The 21,977-nt window shown below is 41.3% G+C and overlaps 1 protein-coding gene across 2 annotated transcripts in view; it reads left to right on the top strand.

The window, feature by feature from the left end:
- Positions 1-15,254, top strand: part of FBXL7 (F-box and leucine rich repeat protein 7) — a 370,400-nt gene extending 355,146 nt beyond the window's left edge. Inside the window, exons 3-4 of one of the 2 annotated variants that reach the window (XM_036279622.1) lie at positions 6,949-7,560; positions 12,557-15,254. In XM_036279622.1, the coding sequence (XP_036135515.1) occupies positions 6,949-7,560; positions 12,557-13,293 (1,349 nt within the window). In that variant the 3' untranslated portion in view covers positions 13,294-15,254. The remainder of the gene's footprint in view (positions 1-6,948; positions 7,561-12,556) is intronic. The other variant, XM_036279623.1, reaches the window with a different exon arrangement.
- Positions 15,255-21,977: the final 6,723 nt, after the last annotated feature.

The raw sequence follows: 21,977 nt of genomic DNA, 5'->3' as shown, positions 1-21,977 counted from the left end.
TTTTAAGCTTGAATTTAAGCTAAGAAAAGAAACCTTGCTTTTTATGGCAAGAGTTTTTGAGTAGAAAGACCACTTATAATGGAAAGCATCTTGAACCAAAGTTTTGGTAATCAGAGGGGAAACATTCAGAGTAGCTTTGTAAATTTTGACTTTGAAAGGCCAATGTAATGTAAATATGACTTCCTAGAGTGTAAACAGCAGTGGTTTGAAAATAAAAAGTTATACAAAACAGGCAGCTATCTAGTTAGAAGAAAATGTGTCTAATAAGCATGTGTGTATGAGATGCCTTGAATATTTTATACTGTGCTGTAATTACTAAAGATGTAAAATTTCCAGGACTCTGAAACCATGAGAAAAAGAGTTTATAGGGCTTTTTTTCCTCCCAGAAAACGACAGCTATGCTTTTTGGTATTCTTTACATATTTAAAGTAACTTAAGAACACAAAACATAGTGTTCTCATGTAAATTACACACTTGGAAATGTTTTCAATTATTAATGGAGCCACAAGCTCTTAAACTATAAAGAATCAACTATCTCTTAGTTTAGACAACCGTTGAAAATATCAATATGAAAAAAATGTGTATTTATTTGACTTAGAATCTATCTTCATTGTGTCAAACAAAGATTATACTGTTTTTGAGAAAATCCAAAAGCTCAATGAAAATATTGTTTTAATTCAAATGTTTTTCACTACTAGGAGATTCTATATTTATTTTCTTCACCTTGGACTTACTAAATTGACTTTTTTCCCAGACTTGTATAAACTTTTCTATCATTTACCATAGTGGATTTTGTGTGATTTGAGTGCATTCTCAACAACGAGTCATTTTTCTCTCTCCCGGAAGGATGCAAGAAATCAGAGAGGGCAGAGTCTAGGCTGTGGAGGTACTTTAATGGGGTTGTGGTGGATGAGGAAAGGGGGTGGGCTACAAATTTGCTTTATAATCTAGTCCAATGCAAAAACTACTCTCTCCTTAGACCCCAACCTGGCACTTTCTAGGCAGCAATAACAATGTGTGTAAAGTGATCCAATGAACGAAGGATCTTTGCTTTCTTTTCTGCCTGTAAATCAGTATTCTAAGAATCTGCAGCAGCCCAGCTGATGGAATTTTAACATCCAGACTCTATTCATGTGTATTCCTTGCAGTCCATCTGTATATTTTTCTGCAAATATCAGTGCTATGTGTGTTTTTTGTTGTTCTATGTCAATCTTTTGACTATATCCCCTTCTCAATATCATTAAGACACAATTAGACACAAAATGCATGTCCTATTGAAAAATTATGTGATCATTTCTCCTCTAAATTCTCCCATCCTGCTTTCATAATACTTACATGTTTACTTCTATCTTTCTTTGAGCCTTACATATTCATAATTGACAGCTTTTCTAGTTCTTATATTGTAATTAACCAGATGTCCTTTTTTTGCAAAATGTCCTTCTAATAGCTTTGTCTGTTTCTCTGTCCATCCCTCCATGCACCCATCCATCCTACCACAAAATAATTTGTAGCGCCTACCTTTAAAAGATTACATTATCAATTCCTGTACTTATTCTTGAAAAAAAGTTTGCTCTAAGAGTGTCTGCAGGGCAAACAGTGGTCTTGGTAAGTTAAAAAAATATATAGTCTCTTGCCTTTTACATTCTAGAAATATTTCATGTGTTATGAAGCTGTATTCCTCTTCTAAGAGTTTGAGCATTTCTTTTCCTGACATTTCAAGGGATATCTTATCATCAAATAAATGATTGATGGCATTTTGGGTACAGCTCTTTGTGACTTTTCCTGCCCAGAATGCTTTGTGAGTGAGATCCGCTCCTGAAGGCGACATGGATGCCGCAGAAGCAGCAGGCAAGGAAGACTGTTCAGCACACGACTACGTGCCGTTTCATCATGGTCCGCCCCTCCAGTTATCACAAGGACTTCTCGGAATGTCAGGACACTTGATGCGGACATTAATGAGTTTGATCTTTGATAGAAGCTTTTGGAAATATGTTTCATTTGGCACATTTTGCAAGTTCTGTTATCTCCCCTGCTCAAAATAATGTCTGGCAGTGTGGAGATCTTCTGTACTCCACCCTTCATCTCACCATTTGCCTAGGGGAGAAGGTAAAGAAAGGTGTAATATAATGACTAAGTTTTATATAAATGTATACAAATGTATGCAATGTGTTAAAATTAGCAATAACATCCTCTGAGAATTATTCTCAAATCGTGCTTTAGCCCAACATGCATCACATTAGTAATATAGGCTGATTTTACCCTCAAGAAATCAGACAAGTGGAAATTTGCTTGGAATAGGTACTCAGATATGAAAATAAGTTCATGCCTACAAAATATTCTAAATCCAGCCCTGGCCAGTTTGGCTCAGAGGTTACAGCGTCAGCCCACAGACCAAAGGGTCTCAGGTTCCATACCTGGTCAAGGGCACATACCTGGGTTGCAGGTTTGATCCCTGGCCCTGGTTGGGGTTGTGCAAGAGGTAACCAATTGTTGTGTCTCTCTCTTCCTCCCTACCTCCCTTCCCCTCTGTCTAAAAAAAAAATCAATGGAAAAATATCCTTGGGTGAAGATTAACAACAACAACAAAACTCTAAATCCATATTCTTTCTTTCTGCTTCTGTTTATATTGCAATGTCTTAAGACCAAGAGCAGGGGTCCAGCTTTCTTCTAAGTCTATCACTTTAATACTTTGTTTTTGATCCTCTCCTCTCTGAGTTTGTGTCCAGGTATCAGGGTATCGGCATCCTTATTTCTAAGTTCTATCAGAAAAATTAGCAGCTATTGCCAATGTCCCTTTAACTGTCAGCCCTTTGAGAGGGACCTGGGAGAAAAAAATATGTACAAAGAGTGTACTAGGTCTCTCTGCAGCCCCCTGTGCCAATAAAATATATATACTACTTGGGAGGTGGATTTGAGTCTTGTTTGAAATTTGAAGCCTAGAATATAGACATTTATATTCTGGAATTCTTCATAGTTCTATATGAAAACTTCTGTTTTTATACATCATACCCAGGGCAATAAATGGCTCTTAGTATCAAAGGATAAAAAAGACTGCGTGGCAAGGCATGCATGTTTTACTCACAATAACATTTATTTCCAAATTAAAATATATATGTGTGTGTGCACACGTGCGTGCATTTAGGTAAATATATGCATGTTTTATATTTATATTTCTATAAATAAAGATTAAATATATACTCTATTAAATGTGTATAACAATGTATATTAGATACATTACATTTATACATTTATATAAATACATGTACCATATATTTGGGTAAAATATCAAGAAAAGGTATTTTGTGACAACTTCAGGTATGCATGTCTCCAACTGATATTTGTCTTACTCCATCTGGGCTGATACAGCAAAATACCACAGATTGGGTGGCTTATAAACAGCAGACATTTGTTTCTCTTAGTTCTGGTGGCTGGGAGTCCAGTATCAAAGCGTGGGCAGCTCTGGTGTCTGGTGACACTTGCTTCCTCGTAGTCAGCTGTCCTCTCACTGTGTCCTCATGTGGTAGGAGGGTAGGGTGGCTCTCTGGGGTCGCTTTTCTCAGGGCACTAATCCCTTTCATGCGGGCCCCACCCTCATGACCTAGTCACCTTCCCAAAGCCCCACCTCCTGATACCATCACCTTGGGGGTTAGGATTTCAACATAAGAATTTGAGGGGGATACAAACATTCAGAACATCCCACTACTCATTACTCTTTATTAATGTTAATTATTAGGTGGAATTTATTCAATGATGACAAATTATATCCTTCCAAAAATTCTCTGAGGGTTATAGACCTGCTAAAGAATACATAGGAAGGAACTGGAGGATCTTGGTGTCTGCTCTGGCAAAAGGGACATCCAGCTTTCCTGGCGGAAATCTCCCGGACTTTGCTGCTCATCTCCCCACCGTGGTGAGCCTGCAGAGCCACCAGGAATGGCTGCTGAGAATCCTGCTGCTAAGCTCTGGACAGAGAGAGCAGGAGAGCTGTCACCGTGCTCCTGAATCCTCCCCAGGGCGGAATGTTCCTCACCGCTGTGCGACGCTGCCCTCTCTCTCTGAGTGTGAACTTCGTTACCACTCAGCTATGATTGTTGACAAAGAAAAGAAAGAATGAAAAAACAGAAAGCAGTACTAAAGGCTGAGCAGTGCTTGGCACTCTGGATGCAATCCGTCAGGGGCGGGAGTATCAAAGAGTGAAGAAAAGTGAATCCCTTAAAGATGCAGGTCCTAGCATCCACTGCCACCTTGCCATTAGTATACTTCATCCTTCGGGACCTAACTCAAGCTATGCTGGTCCCCGTGGAGCACTGTTAAGTGTCTTCTCTTTCAAGATGAATAGAACTTAAGCAGGCAGGAGAGAGATTTCATCACCCTCACAGCTGCTGAAATGTCAGAGCTGAAAGCCAAAGACAGCTCTTCCCTCCTGGCCCACAGTAAGTTGTCCCCACCTAAAAAAAACTCAACTGCAATAAATTAATTAAATAAAAAGAAAACAAAAATTCAGTTTCAGAGGCAGTTCTTGGAGTTCACATTATGATGGTGGTTAGTACCATGGTAATGTGAATGACAACATTGAAATCCCTAATTGATTTACATTTAAAGTTTTCCTGAAAGATTTACTCTTCATCTTAGCTGATTACAAAAATGAGAAGTACATATTTTTCTTTTGAATGAATTAAAATGCAGTATGTATACCACCTGGGATAGAAGAGTACATGCCAAGCTAGAAATTGTTAATTTTTAAGTACATCAGTATTTTCATTCAATTCAAGACTTTTATATGTACCTATATTGTACCATAAAACATATCAGATCCCACCAGGCACACATTTTAAAAAAAGATGTAATCCTTGTTCCAAAGGAGTTTTTAAGGTACTAGAAGGCAGTAATGCTGTATAACAAATCACCCCCAACTCAGCGTTTTAGCTCACACATATGTGGTTTCACCTGGGCACTGTGTGTCCCCAGCTGAGCTTGCTTGAGTTTGGCTCTCAGTGGCAGGTTGGGTCCAGTTCTCACTGCTCCATAGGACTCTCCTCATCTTAAGATCAGTGAACTTGCCAGGAATTTTTTTCTCATGGTGACAGAGAAGCACCTGAGAGCCACCCAACCACACCGATGACTTTTGGCACATCACATTCCCTACAATTCACTGGCCAAAGCAAGTGACACGGCTAAGCCCAACGTCACTAGACCAAAGAAATATACTCTGCCGATGGGAGGAACTTCAAAGTCACACGACCAAGAATGTGGGGATACAGGGAGCATACAGAATTAAGAAACATAGTATAATCAAACATATTAGGGAAAGATCAATTCAAAAATGCCTGTATAACACAGAGTGGGGACTCAAAAGGGAAGGAATGAATTATGTCTCAAAGACACCAGGAAAATGTTCTTAGAGGAGGAGGCCTGTGTGCTCAGCTGCAAAAGGTGTCTATATTTCAAAAGGCAGACAGGGGGTAAAAGCAGACAATAATTCAAAGATGCTCCATGAGCAAAATTGTGTCCACATGAGGGGTATTTTCTTGTTAGCTTATAAAACAGTAAACTGAAAGAAAAAAATTATTGCAGTACAAATAGTATATGGGTATGAAAACTACAAATAGACGCTCATTAAAAATGTAGGTGTCAGAATGTTGTGTGTTATTACTGGAAGTTCTTTGAAAAAAAAAAGTGAGTGTTTGAAAATTCTCAAGGTATGTAATGTGGAAAAGCACACAAGGATGGAATTTTTAAGCTATAATTGGAGCTGGACCCAGCTCAGTATTTCACAGATGAAGAAATTTGTATTTTGGAGGGAAGGAGGAAAACTCTCTCTTTCTCTCTGTGTCTCTCTATCTACTGATCTATATATATCCACATGTATATGTATATATGCGTGTGTAAAATATATCAATATTTAGAGAAAATAAATGTTTTCCTAAAAATATATCCATCTATAATGTAAAATATATAATATAAATATGTTTATAGAGAATAAAGTCTTTCTCATACACGTATATTGAGGTAGGGAGGTATGAAATGAGCAGATTCCTTACAGTAGTATTCTGAAGAACATAACTCCTATGAACTTAAAAACCAATGTGTCCACTTCATCAAGTGATCTGTCTGGTTCCACGGAACAAAATGTCTCACATTATTCAAATGCAAAGGGAAGGGGTTGTTAATAAGAAGGAAAAAATAAATATTGCCACAGATACTCAAGGCCTGGAAGTACCATCTGAAATTTAATAAAGGAAGAGGTGCTCCCCAGACTCAGATTCCATAGTCTGGAGTACAGCTGTCAACAGACGAGGATGGGGTGGGGGCGGATGCTAGGGGGCAGGTGAAGGCAAAGACAGCAAACTTTTCTACACCCACTGGCCCCCCAACTTCCTTTCTGAAACTCATTCTCCTCATTTGCAAATGAAGCATATTTTCTGCCTAACCAAAATATAATTAGTAAATTAAAACAGTTTGTGTTCAAAATATATGAAGTCTCCATCAAGAATAGAAATAATTGTACTTTGAAGTTGTGCCCTTTAGATAATCACCATTAATGTAGATCAGAGGTCAGCAAACATGGCCCTGGGGCCAAATCCAGCTGGTTTGTTCTTATAAAGCAAATTTATTGCAACTACCACGCCTGTTTGTTTACTTATTGTTTATGGCAGATTTTTGTACAAGGCGAGGTTGAGTAATTGCCACGGAGACGAAGCCCATATGGCCTGTAGTATCTCCATTATTTTATATCCCCTTCCAGAAGAGTCTGCCCATCCCTAATGCGGAGGATGAGCCCTTTTCTGGAACTGGTGAAACCTGCATGAGCTTCTGCATCTGGTGATGGATTCAGTGGGGTCTACCCAGGATGGATGTCAATGGAACGAGAGTGTCATCCCACACTTGCATCCTTCCCGGGGTTCTGCTGGGGCCATCATTAACCCTTTGCTCTCTGTCCTTTGCCAGACTCCGACCTGAGCATGCGCACACTGAGTACGCCCAGCCCAGCCTTGATATGTCCACCAAACCTGCCGGGATTTCAGAATGGAAGGGGCTCGTCCACCTCCTCGTCCTCCATCACTGGGGAGACAGTGGCCATGGTGCACTCCCCGCCCCCCACCCGCCTCACCCACCCGCTCATCCGGCTGGCCTCCAGACCCCAGAAGGAACAGGCCAGCATAGAGCGGCTCCCGGACCACTCCATGGTGCAGATCTTCTCCTTCCTGCCCACCAACCAGCTGTGCCGCTGCGCCCGCGTGTGCCGCCGCTGGTACAACCTGGCCTGGGACCCGCGGCTCTGGAGGACTATCCGCCTGACGGGCGAGACCATCAACGTGGACCGCGCCCTCAAGGTGCTGACCCGCAGGCTGTGCCAGGACACACCCAACGTCTGTCTCATGCTGGAAACCGTGACTGTCAGTGGCTGCCGGCGGCTCACGGACAGAGGGCTCTACACCATCGCCCAGTGCTGCCCCGAGCTGAGGCGACTGGAAGTCTCAGGCTGTTACAATATCTCCAACGAGGCTGTCTTCGACGTGGTGTCCCTCTGCCCCAACCTGGAGCACCTGGATGTGTCAGGTAAAGGGCAACCGACCTCCCTCCAGTGAGGCCTTCCAAGGCACCATCCCAAAGCAATAGACGACATTACCACCTTGGGAGGGGTCCCTTCTTGATAACCATTAATGAAGGGTAGGTGGGAAGGTGCAGACTCCTAGAGGCCAGAGGTATCTCTTCATCAGACAATGTCAACTTCTTAAGAGAACTAGAGGCATCTTTTGTCTGTCACTCCCAAGCTAGCATGACTTTTATGTATCTTTTCTCCCAGTAACTCCCATAGTTATTTCAGAGCAACCAGAGAATGGGAACCAAGTATCTAATCACAGGCAAATAGAAACCAGTATCTATCTAACTAGGCACAGGTAGTTTAAAACTGCCCCTACGCCCACGGTTATTGTTCTGTGGAACCCAAGAGCTGTGTTGTGGGCTGTGCCCTTTCACAAACACTGGAGAAAATCCGTCCTGGCCAAGTGTCTCCTTGTATTTCACCCCAACTCTCCTCTCCTGTGGGTTGATTTTGTATCTTTCTTAAGCAACATTCTCAATTACACAGTGCAAAGGTAAGGCCTATTGAGTGGGGCCTTTAGATCTTTTAAAAATTGAGAGAAATCCCAGCATGTCTGCTTTGCTCAAAAACCTCTCTCAGGCAGGAAGAATTAAAACCCAAACTCACACTTTGGCACCAGATGTGGATCCGGCCAGACTAACAGCTTCTCTTTATCTCATCTGTTGCCCAGTGAAAAGATGAACATGGGAGAGGCTGAAATGTGTAAGATGCATCAGGGAGTTAAAGAAATGAACAGCATGAGCCACAGCCTCAGGGATAGTGGGGGAGGGGTCAAAAAGTAAAAACCACTCTGACTGGCAAATAAACAGAATTGGGGATTTACAAGCATCTGAGGTAAATGATACCCTCCAAAAAAACCCGAAGTAAAAGCCAGCTCTCTCAGCTTGCTCTCTCTTTCAAAAGCCGACATCTGAAAATATTTCAGATGACAGTCAATTATTTTTTGCAGATTCTTTCCCTTGCTGGCAAGCAACTCTTTGCTCCCCTCTTCAGCTGGCTTCAGTACAAAACCATAGTAACCGTATGTTCAGTCATGAGCAGCCATTGGCATAATGAAGCAGGAAACGGAGAGGTTTCCTTACATTTTTCCTCCAAGGAGTTCTGGAAAGAGAAAGCATTATGATGTGGTGGAAACTAATTTCAAAACCTTGTGAATTGGGACAATTCACAGCTTTCTCTAGATGTGTTTCCTCCTCAGTTAAGAAAAAAAAGACAAGGGATTGGACTCTAACAGTCTAAGATTCTGGGCATTATGGACCTCTTTGATAAACATCTCATTTTCTTTTCCTTCCTCTGATTAGAAAATGATTTATTTCTGGAATCCCCATCTTCATTAGAGGGACTCCCCATGCCACTTTAATACAGGCTACAGATCATCGTGCCCTGTCTGTTGCAGTCCTGTTGAAATTCAGTGCAAAGACTACTTTGGCTATTTGAGAATGGAAATACCTGGGCTTCTAGCCTGAGTGAGTGGGTCCTGCTTAGCTCATGTGGCTAACTGGTATATAAGTCTCAATGCCCTTCCTCTATACCTGTCTGACTAGTTGTGGGTCCACTCATATTTGGATAGGTCCTCGAATGTCTCCCAAAGCCCTCCTGTGATATGTGTACATAGAGACCAAAACAAGACATATCTGTAACTCACCAAGAGGACAATATTTCAAATATTGGGGGTGGAGGAGGGATTTTCAGGTAGATGGACTTGAAAGATCCAATAAGCCATAAGGATTCATTTGTTATCACTACCTCTGAAAGGTGTCCTCCATTTCTGAGAGAATCTAGGAATTATGTTGATACAGGGAGCAGCCAGAGGGCTGCCATAGGTGGTTTCGTCTGTGTCTTGTTCTCCTTGGTTCTTACAGCTGGCTCTGATAGTGGCCACCTCCTCAAAGGCAATAAGCTTGACTGTGGAAGACTCATTGCTGGTCTAGATCTTAATCCCTGCCCCAATCTCCCCAAGGACATAAGACTGCTTCTCCTGTTCCCAGCAATCAGAAAATGCCCACCTTGAAGACTGTCTTATTAAGTCATTGAAAATTACTATAACTAGCAGTAGTGTTTTTGGGTGTTTTGTTTTGTTTGTTTTTTTAATTATCACATATTACCTTTTATAAATGCTTAGTCAGGGTTCTCCAGAGAAACAGAACCAACAGTGGATCAGGAGTCGAGAAACCTTGTCCCAGGCAGCTATACAAGTAACAATCTCACTGAGCCTGAGCATCTCATCTTTACAAAACGAAGGTTAGATGGGTGCTTTCTAAGGCTCCCTGAGTCTGTAATGTGTGAATGCATGAACTAGCCAAAGACATTACCTATGGAGTCACTGACCAGTTTCTTTTCAACCCAACCTTAGCAAATCTGTAAGAATTAAAGTCAAGATGAAAAAATATTGATCTAAAATATAAGCATATCAAAACAGTTTCTTTACCAAAACTGAGCTAAACCAGTATTTCATTAAATTTGGAACTAATTTTCAAAAACAAAACATATATTTCTTTGAACCAAATACAATATCTTCTCCAGATTTTGCTAGATATTATAGATATATTAGAAACAAAGTTTGTTATAAACTCTTGAAAAACAAAGTGCCTTCACAGGTATCAGAGATGGGCAACCACTACTATGGATATATAAATGCAGTATAAGCAGGATTACAGTTAATCTAGTAAAAGAAACTTAAAACAAAGGAAGATTTCAAAGCCAAAATTCAGGGGTACCAACACCTTCTGCAAAACCACAGAGCCCACTGGAGCAGCGTGGGCCACCCTGACAAGTCACATCTTTGTTCTCCAGTGTTGCACTGCTTGCATTACTCCTTCCTGAAGTTCTCTGACTTGGTAGTACGTGGCTTCTGAACCACGTTATTCCTAGGACTTGAATTTTATGCGAGTTTCCTGGGCAGCCTGCCAAGAGGTAAGAGGAAAGTCCCAGTTAGCACCATTATGCAGCTTCTTGGAAGCCTGGGATAGTATGTGAGCAACAAGGCCCAGAGGTGCCCAGGGTGAGGCACCTGGCTTAAGACCTGCCAGAGGAATTCGGGTACAACAGAGAAAGTGAGCGGTCTATGCAGTGTAATGAACTATATATACAAATGCATTTATTTATATAATATATAGACTATTCATAGCAATTCTATATTTATATTTGCATACTAAAATATACTGTGCACATTTTATGTGGTAATATATAGTGAACTGAATTATATAGTGAAATGAGTTTCATATAGTGTATATAAATATATAAATAATATTTATATAATAGATAGTGTAAATTTGTATATAATTTATACACACTCATATTCTTGGGGGAAGAAGAGTTAGAAACAATCTTTAAAGAGGCATCTAAGCATAGATCTTCCTGAATTTAATTTCCTTATCTGTAAAATGGATTGTTTTAAAAATCAGGTAAGAAAATGTTTATAAAAACACTTTGTAAACTTCATAATTCAACACAATTGAAAGGCATTATACTAAAACGAACAACTGTTTTTCAGTATAGATATACATCAGCCAGGGTTGAAGTTCGGAGAACATTTAAATGTGGCAAATTGGATTATCCTGCCTGATATACCTATGGAAGACTCTATTCACTCTACAGGTTATTCATTCATTCATTCTACAGATACTTAGCAGTAGCTGTGAACCAGGTATGAGAGATACAGCAGTGAACAGCCCAGAGTCCCTTTTCTCAGGAACTGACATTCCAGAGTGGGGACAACAAATACAAAAGTGAACAAACAAATATATAATCCCACAAAGTGACCTAGAGTGCTGAAAATGAATGGGAGTCAGACAGGGATACTGGTTCATACAGGGTGATCAGGGAAGATTTGTCTAGTAAATTGACATGTGCTCAGAGACCTAAGAAAGTGGGGGTGGGCCCAGAGAGATCTGAGGGAGCCTTGTCCAGTGCACCACTGAGGCAGGAGGGCATCTGAGGAGTCTTCAGAGTGGCAAGGAGGCCAGTAGGGCACAGTGCACGGAATGCAAGTCCTTGAGGCCCCTGAGACTTTATATTTTACACTGGAATGAGAGGGGCCATTCAAAGGCTTTGAGCAGAGTGACACGATTGCAGTTCTGTTTTCTGTAATCTCTCTGCCAGCTGTGAGGAGTCTAGAAGGTCGGGGGTGAGGCAGGGCAGGGAAACTGGCTGAGGGGCTAGAACTATAATCAAGATGACACAATTATTCTTCCTTCACCAAGCAGGGTGGAATTGAATCCCCAGATGGTCACCTTGTTAGACTAATATCTACATGTATTTCCCATCGAGTTTCCAAAGTATGTCCCTATCCATTATCTGGTTGCATCCTCATTATCTCCCACCAGCTGTTCATTCCCATGTTATAAGGAGAGTCTTGAGACAGAAAAGTTAAGCGTCTTGCCCAAGGCCATAAAAAAATAAACTCGAACCATGTGTGACTCCCAATCAGAGATCCTTCTGCCAAACCAAGGTCAGGGCCAAGCCTTCTCTCGTGTATCATACTTCTTTGGACCAGATAGCTACCAGACCATTGCAGGAAAGAAGTAACCTTTACTGAGCTCCCAGAACATTCCAGCACCAAGGCAAGATACTTACAAAAGTGTCTCATTTTTTCCTCACAGCGACCTTTCAGGGAATCTCATCATCCCAATTTTAAGACGAAGGAAATACTCGGCTTGATTTACCCAATGTCTGGCAACTAGTTATGGGTCAGCAATCGGAACCATGGTCTTTCTGATTCTAAAGCCCTGGAATCCCCTTGAACCCAGATAATCAGAGTAGTTAAAAACAAAAAAAAATCAATGAACGCAGAGAGCCCATTCTTGCTTTCCTTCTCTGTAGGGGACAAGTAGGGAAGGGGTAGCCTGGGGATGGGGCTGGGCTGCAGGAATCAGTAACGCCCCCACGCAGGACGAGCCCCACCCCATTCCCTGCAGTTGCTCTGAGCATGTGTTCTGTCTCTCTATGTAGGGTGCTCCAAAGTGACCTGCATCAGCTTGACCCGGGAGGCCTCCATTAAACTGTCCCCCTTGCATGGCAAACAGATTTCCATCCGCTACCTGGACATGACGGACTGCTTCGTGCTGGAGGACGAGGGCCTGCACACCATCGCGGCGCACTGCACGCAGCTGACCCACCTGTACCTGCGCCGCTGCGTCCGCCTCACCGACGAGGGCCTCCGCTACCTGATGATCTACTGCACGTCCATCAAGGAGCTGAGCGTCAGCGACTGCCGCTTCGTCAGCGACTTCGGCCTGCGGGAGATCGCCAAGCTGGAGTCCCGCCTGCGGTACCTCAGCATTGCGCACTGTGGCCGGGTCACCGACGTGGGCATCCGCTATGTCGCCAAGTACTGCAGCAAGCTGCGCTACCTCAACGCGAGGGGCTGCGAGGGCATCACGGACCACGGCGTGGAGTACCTCGCCAAGAACTGCACCAAACTCAAGTCCCTGGACATCGGCAAGTGCCCTCTGGTCTCCGACACGGGCCTGGAGTGCCTGGCCCTGAACTGCTTCAATCTCAAGCGGCTCAGCCTTAAGTCCTGCGAGAGCATCACGGGCCAGGGCCTGCAGATCGTGGCGGCCAACTGCTTCGATCTCCAGCTGCTCAACGTCCAGGACTGCGAGGTGTCCGTGGAGGCCCTGCGGTTTGTGAAACGCCACTGCAAGCGCTGCGTCATTGAGCACACCAACCCTGCCTTCTTCTGAAGGGACAGCTTCCCCCGGCGCTGTTTTCACACAAACATGAACAGAATGAAATGTGTTTCTCTAAAGCAGCATATGTAAGCACCGACACCCACTCATAACAACTCTTTCTTCCAGGAAGGTTCTTAGGCATCTGGCTTTTATTTTTGTCTGATTTCTCGGGGGCAGCAGAGGTCATGAAAAGGAAGGGGGTGGGGTGGGCAGGACAAAGTTCTATTCCAGTAAACGGTTGCGTTGGTTAGGTCATAGGCAGGCTGTTTCTGTTCTTACAAAAGATGTACCTCAGAAAACTGATTCAGTGGCTTTGGAAACGCCCCTTTCCGTCTCTGTCTCTCTCCTCCTGACCACATTTGCAGAGTTCTACACCCCCATTCCTCACTCCCCCACCCCTCTGCCTCCAATAGCAACAACAAGTCATTGCAATAATGCTCTCCACACCCCCTCCTCCTTAAACTGCTTGGTTGGCCTAAACCACACTCTCAATCCCACATCCAAGCAAATTCCTGTTAGATCCATGTCACAGCACCTGGTGCTTCCAGCTCTTTAAAGAATCGGTTGCACCAAGCAGCACAGTGGAGGAGGAGACCTGCATATGCCCCCACCTGTGCCACCAACTAGCTCTGTGATCTGGGGTAAAGCATTTGACCGCTCTGGCTTCAGCTTCCAGCACTAATTCAGAAGCCATCCAGCTCGAGGATTAGCTTCGTGCCCATTTTAGAACTGAGGTAACAGATGTCAATACAGAGAAGTGCCTTGGCATAGGGCATGTGAGGTATCTACTTCCTCTTCCAAGAGTATAAGTTCTATGGATGCTTTCAGGAGATTCAGAAGTGCCAACACCAGTGTCTTTTATGTCCTTCATTCCAACCTGAGTATCACCCCATCCATTTTGTTTGGATGGGTGAATCTCTTGGGCATCTTCTCCTACCCTACTAGATCAGCCCACTTCACACCATCAAGAAATTCCTAATCACAACAAAGCCCACATCCCCCAGTCAAGCTGATCTTTCAAATGGAGAGTTTTCAAGTGGAGGAAAGACCCTCACAGATTTTTAACTAACAAGCAAGCCCCAAAAGAGCAGGTGTCCTGCAGTGCACATGTGGCCTACATCAGCCACATCTGCCCTGCAGCTGGCAGGAACAGACACCTCGGTTCGTTGTCATTCAGATCACATTTCTACTTTTCCCATATATTTATGTCTTGGTGCATCCAGACCTCACCACATGGAGCCTGTTGGGTTAAGTCATAGTGTTTAATCGTGCAGACTGACACCTTGTGTGCCTTCCCCTGTGGCTGTCTGCGTGTTCTTTGTCAAAGAATGCAGGGCAGGCTTCCAGGTGTTCAAATATTCTTCACTCGAAAATGCCAGACAAATGGAAGAGGGCACACATTGATAAGGCTTTGGCACTAGTTCACCATCCAGGCGCTTGGAATAGAATATTAAAATTATCGCCCAGTATGAATCCTAAATGGTCCTATTTGGATAGAAATCCATTTGTTAGCCTCATTCATATGCAATCAGGATGCCAGAAGAAATCCCACTGTTTACTTTCATGAAATTGATTGCCTTTTTTAATTATTAATAAACACATGACTTTTCCCAAATTATATGCTGGCCACGCCCCTCTCCATCACTATTCAAACCCTTCATCCTTTCTTTCTCAAAGTGTCCACCATCCAAACCCAGAACCTCTGTATCTCCAAGGCAAGCACATGGAATTTATTTCAGATCAAGCTTACACACAGCTCGACAACTGCACCCCACTGTAGGCTCCCTGCTTTCCTTTGTCTTGTGCTGGGAAGGAGATAGAGTGAGGTGGCGTCTTCCCAGGAGGTTTCTTTCATGCATAATATGAAATATGGTCTTTTCTCCAGTCAACATTGTGCAATAATCAAGGCCACGGAGAGAAATGAATTGTTTGGCTGGGGATGGTATCTAGTGATAGCCATAGAGTTTAAAACATAAAAGGGGTTGAAGGTAGCATTCCCTTGCTATGTGACTTGTCACCCTGTCTAAAGTTTCAGAATTTGAGAGTCACAAAGGATTGTTTCTAACCCTTGGCACTGGGTTCTTCAAGTGAGCTGTTTTCATACTCCTGGAATGAGAAGGGAGATCTGAAATGGTACCCTGAACCAGAGAAGGGGAGTCCTAATACAAATATTTTTATCACCACCACCTGACCGCATCATCTAAACTATCTTCCAAACATGAGACAAAACCAACTTTCATATTAATTGCCCAGCACATACTGTCTTTCCCAGTTTCTCCCTTTTCCCCAATCTTATTTTCCATCCGGCTTCCCCTTGGGGTGTGAATCTATGACAGAGGTTACTGGGGAAATAGCTCAGCAGAGTTTTAGAGACCAAACAAAAGGCCTCACTAGGAAATTTATCTGTTTGAAAACATTGCTTCCTTCCTGTCTCTGCTAAATTGAATGCTCATTGTTGTTGTTATTTTTTTTTTTAATTCTAATGTTCAAATCACTGCGTGCTGTATGAATCTAGAAAGCCTTAATTTACTACCACCAAGAAATAAAGCAATATGTTGGTAATTGGGTCAAGCCTCATTTATTGTCCTGACTGGAAGAGCATGGTGTACAGATAGGACACTCAAAAGTGAGCAAGAAACTTGCTTTATGTTGGAGTAGAAAGCAACCCAGGTCACTGCAGCTGTTGTCCCTGTAAAGTTGCATCCATAGTTTTGTCATTTCCCTTGGTTCAATGACTTTGGCTGAAAATTAGCAAGTAAGTGAAAAGTCTTTAGCTTTCTAGTTTAATTCAGGTTTCAATTCCTTAACCCATACTTGCCACCAGATGTATTTTGGAGTTCATAATTTTTCATATTTTAGGAAGCCATCTATGGCATATTTTGTAAACCCCCCCAGCAGAGTCTGACACAGCACTCTTCATCAAATTGTTAACATTTCGCATAAGATTATTGCAAACTATATTTAGCTTGCATCCCTTCAGGTCAGGTTCTGTCATCAAATTAATTTGTGCCAAACATAATGAAAAAAAAACTTCTTTTTCAGATCTTTCTAGATTTCAGAATTATGGGTAAGTAACCATGCACCTAACTATACTTCTCCTGGCACTGGTTACAAACATTGGAGAAATCTTTAAAATTATGCTGACCATTAGTTGTTCTAAGTTAAAAATAAACAACTAATTAAATAAACAAATAAATAAATATCTTAAAGCATTAAAACCTGGAAGGATAATATGAAAACTTGATCTTATCATTCCATTGGAAAAAGAGAAATGCCAAATCTCTACTCACTCAAACCTTTAGATCTGTGAAATCAATATGGCAGAAAGCACGTACTGAGAGATGAAAGGCAAATTTCATCTTTAGCAAATAAAAAGGTTTTAAGAGATATCAATTTTAAAACTATTTGGCCTCAACCTTTTTTTCACTCTATGTTAACTGCTTAGTGACTCGCATATAAGCCAATAGGACTGTTAACTTCCTTGTAGCATTAACTTGAGGTAGCCCCATGCAGTCTTGTCAATATCCCAGAATAAGGCTAGCAGTAAATTAAATGCATTTTCCCTTTACATTGACATTTGTTCAGAATTATAAAAAGTCTTCAAGCAGTTTGGTATCCAACAGCATGCAACATGAAAAAAAAAATATATATATATATATATTTTTTTAAGGGGAAAAGTAATACAGTATTCTAGTATAATCCATTGCTTACCATGTCTAAATGTTCACAGAGAAATCGCCAAAAGTAGGGCATTTGTTCAATAGCTGCCAACCATGATTAGTTTAGAGAGAATTAATTTGATGAAATGCTGCATAGACAGTAGATGAGGGAGAGAGACTATGTAAAGTCTAGGTAAACATTGCAGTGATAATGTTCATGCAGAAAAATCTGTGAAACTAATTGGTTTTCCATATGTTTTTGGCCAAATGGTTTGTTCTTTTTGATCCATGGATCGGAGGTGGTCCTTACTGTTCCAGGAAGGAGAGGGGCAGGGGGATGTTGGTACTCTCACTGGGACTTGCCTAAACACAGCTTCAGTTGTCCAAAGAGCAACTTAAGAGGGTTGTATTAAGGTGACCACCAGGTGGGCAAAGCTGTTCACACAAGGAAGAAATACTTTCATAGACACTCAGACTGGGAACACCCCATCCAGGAATGCACCCGGGCGATTATTCCTCCTTTTTCCTTTGAGTGCATCACCATCTCCTAAAGCCACAAGTCCATTTGGTAAAGTTTATTTTTCTCTAAAGTTAGCAATCAGCTTGCATTTGATACCACACGGCATGAACAGAATCTCTCCATTTGGGAACTGAATGTGACACAATCCCTTCCTGTCAACAATACATGTGTGGCATCTCCAGAAGAACTATCCCAGGAAATATCTGCAACTAGGATGCCAGTCTCATGAATCATCCACAAAGGCTACCTTGAAGCTCTAAATTGTTGCTCAGATGTCAACAATTAGCATTATTTTGGTACCAAAGGACAGCCATGAAGAATCAATAAAAAATAAAACTTTGACCCAAATATTTCCAAATCTAGTCATTTTCATATTGTAGAATGTTGCCCCTTACAACCAGTGAGCTACTGAATTTTATACTGATGAGATCAGTATGTCTGAATTCAATCCTGGCCCATGTGATGATGAACATATGATAAAGACTAAAAATTAAAATCATTCTTCATGAACAAAGAATTCCCAGGGAGTACCAATCACTTTCTTCTGAAGGAGCAGATGGTACTCAGCAACCCTCAACTTCTTTAACAAAGGTTTATTGACCAGGAACTGTGATAGAATCTGGGTGAATAAGATATAGTATCCATAATCTAAATGTAAATCAGATCAAACAACTATAGCAGCATGTAATGAGTTGAAGGGTAGAGAGGGAAATATAAAGTGAGTAACAGCATTCATTCATTCATCCAATGAGTATGGGCTAAGAACTTACAATGTGCCTGACCCTACTGGGACGGTGAGTCTTGCCCTCATGGAGTTCACCAAAAAGATAATTTTCATTACCATATGAAGCTAGGGATAAAGCTCAAAGACTCTTCTCAAAGAAGACCCTAGAGTTAGATTTTATAATTCAGACAGGGTGAGCATCACAAACTATGATGCACTTCAACATCTGAAACAGCATCCATGGAGCCCACTCAGGGAGACTGTATTTGATGAGTTTAAATGAGTAATTTCTACCATAAATTAACACTGACTTTGTCATTGCCTTGAGTTAGTCATATGGAAATAGCAAATTCTGTTTTGTTCTAATGTCATCCCCCAATCCCTATATATATAATCTCTCTCTCTCTCTCTCTCCCCTCTCCCACCCACACACACACACACACTCTCACACACACATACACACAATATTGTTTTTAAAGGATGAGGACATTCTGTGAAAACAACACTGAAACATAATTTCTTAGACAAACTCTAAGGAGCCTGAAATCAGGTTGACTATCCTCCCAAACAGCATATGCAGAAACAGTCTAAACACGCCATACACCTGTGAATCTACAGTCATGATTTCCCGAGAAGCTAGCTCAGAGAGAGGATGACAGCAGCTCCCTCCTTCCGTGATCCTTGGATTCTTCAGCTAACAGGATGCTCTTTTCTGTCATTGTAATTGGTATGAATTTATGATGGGAATGGTCAGAATAACTGAGGTTTTTCAACTTACCATGTCCTTTTATTGCAAACTAGACTATTCAGTAATTTAAAAAATAGTAGCTAGTCCAAGTAAGATTGATTAGGTAGCCATTAAAATCGTCAAGAAATTGATTTTACTTGTAAACCCACTAAGGATGGGTTCTATGAAACCTCAAATTTTATCAAGGTTGTGAATGTGAAATTATCTGCCCACAGTGACAATAAACTAAACAGTGAAAGCCATTAGAAAGTGTGATAGGAAGGCTTTTAATCCCTGTTTCACTGTAGTCAGAGGCAACTATCCTCATGATTTTTCAGATGCCCAAATGTCTCCCAAAGTCAGAGTAGGCTTATTATGCTCATTTCCAGATATTCATGAAAAGATACGGGACGGAGGGTTTCTAATCACAAAGATTAACCAGCAATTGATCCTTCCTTCTTCTCCAGTCTTCTACCAACACTGTCTACCAACCACTACCGAACACAGCCGTCCTGTACAAACAAAGCTTTAAAAAATTCCAGATTTCCCTCCATGAATGTATTCTTCATGGGCATTTACATTTAACATTTAAACAAATTTATCGTGGACTTTTTCATTTATAGAATGTCGATGAAGGGACAGCACTGTCAGAACTGATAAAGAGCCTTCTTCATTTTATCTCAAAGCCGTTCTTTTGGAGCTGGAGACTGAAGTAGATTCAGCTACCTTTGTATAATTTCACTTTTTTTGTACTTCCAGAATAACTGCACAAATGCTTTGGATTTCAACTGTACAATTCCTCATTTTGCACTCCCACCTTCTGATAATGGAGAAATGTGAGAACTGTTGGTTTTTCATGCTCCCTTGCCACTTAGGGAAAGTCCCTGAAGAGATCATTTTTCTGAACAGATCCTTGTCTTAGTAGAAGAACCAGAAAGGCAGAATTCAGACCATTTCTCTTGTTCTCCTTACAACCACAGACCAATATGTGATTTATGACACACTTGATCTTTATGAATGATGTCCCTGAAGCAAAGGCTTTCCATTAGCTCGTCAGACGGTGAGATTCCAGTTGGCTCTCATCCACCACATTTATAATTTTAAAACACCTAAAGAATAATGACCATGGACCCACTGGAAGGTTGGAGACCAAGAGGCTGTGGATTTAAAGAAAAAGAGAGAAACGTTCAAATAATGACCTCTCACTCACATAATGAAAACCAGAGTCACCTCCGATTTCCAAGCTGGTATTGTTTCACTGGTACCGTCGCCTTGGGGCTTCTGTGTGTAATGTTTCTTTTAAAAATAGTGCACACAGGAAATACAAACACTGCCACAGGAGAGTCTCCCTTCCTTTTAAAACTTGTGCTTAATCCCAAAACCATGTGGCCAAATAACCTTCAGGGTGATCATGTGACGTAACAACTCCTTTTGCTTTTATAAAAAGAAAAGCACACTTTCTCAGGTGCTGAATGTTTCTGTTTCTTTAACTTCCCTCACCCTAAATTCGTTGGCCTTGTGGCCTCAGGGCTCCAAAGACTAATTCTTCACAGCCAATAGCTTGTCTGGGCCAGGAAGAAAAGTGACCTTTCTTATCTGATTTTCTAAACAATGCAACATATTATGCTCCTTACAAAGTCTTCTGCAGGCCTTAGAACCCAATGTTACACTTTGTGGGGAGCTGGAATCCAAGAAAGGCCTTGGGAAAATTACAGGAAAGTCTCCTTTAGCTGAAACTAAGAAATACTCGGTAATTCTTATGTCGATAGCAAATGCAACATTTAAAACCTTTCTTAAGGTTACTATTTCTCTACCTTAGGGAGGCAAATTTCATATATTTACCTCATTTTGTAGAGTATTTCCCACTGAGATCTCTGTGGTGATGGATGAAACACAAATTCAGGCTTGGGTCCTGCTTATTTTTTTCTAGTTGCACTAGGTGGGTTTGACCACTCTTATGTGGTACTAATTTTCAGGATATGTTTCAGGTGGTCTGTGGTGATTTCAAGGAACATTTCAGGCAACATTGCTAAGGGTGGATAGTGTAACGTCCAGCAGAAAATATCATTGTCAGAATGCAAGAGTTAATTTGTCAGAGACAGAGCATTTCTGGGGACAATCCTGGACATATAACGAGATTCATTCTGGAAGACCACAGAGTTATTCCACCCTACTCCTGGCAGGGGAACTCAAACTGTGCAGTGTTTGTTACCCCAAAACTATTAACATACTTCATGATCTGTTTGTCGATGTTCAGTGATCACTCAGAATTTCCTCATTTTCCTGGATGGTCCTGCTTTGTGCAACATCTCAAATGGTAAATTTTGTTTCTGTCAAAATCCAGGGCCCCTTACATAAAGGATTAGTACCTATCAGCAAGCCTCTTGAAAACTGTTATTAAACTAAAGGTAAGCACTTCAGTACATGTGGTTGAATAATTTCAAAAGGCCACTTAAGAGAAATGTGTCAAGGTTCTTTATGATGTTTGTTCCTGGTAGAATATCACAGGAATAAGGAATCTGTAGGTATTTTGTTTTGTTTTTCATTTCTCCAATACATTGTTTTTATATGTCCAGAAATGGACTAGAAATACAAAGAGTTGAATTTTTTAAGCATTAATTTTATTTTAGAAGTGTTCCAACTTTGGTTGAGAGGATTTTCATTAGATTTTACATTTCAGTTCATTTATGCCATGAGAACAACTGCTGCTTTCTGTGACTGAAAAAGAACTTTTCTTTTTAGGGTCGTAATGGTTGTAATGAGTCTAATACGTGTGGATTATGTAGTAGAAATGCTCTTGATATTGATTTTATTTCAAAATATCATTAGTATATGAATAAATTAGAGTCTGTTTAATAAATTAGAGTAAGTTAACCTCAGGCAGCTAACTTTAGAAAAATTTGTTCACATCTGAACACCTCCAGAAAACCTCTTTCAGTCACCATCCTTCTGACCTTAGCAGACTCAGAATAAGGAGTAGAACTTCTTGCAGGCCCTTTCCCAACATTCCTAAAATCTCTGCAACCTTAAGCTGGGAGAAATACCAAAAAGACTCAGCCCAAATGC

The sequence above is a fragment of the Molossus molossus genome, unplaced genomic scaffold (assembly GCF_014108415.1).
Source record: "Molossus molossus isolate mMolMol1 unplaced genomic scaffold, mMolMol1.p scaffold_m16_p_3, whole genome shotgun sequence".
Lineage (NCBI taxonomy): Eukaryota > Metazoa > Chordata > Mammalia > Chiroptera > Molossidae > Molossus > Molossus molossus.
The sequence above is the reverse complement of the archived record's forward strand: the minus strand, read 5'-3'. Positions and strand labels throughout refer to the sequence as shown.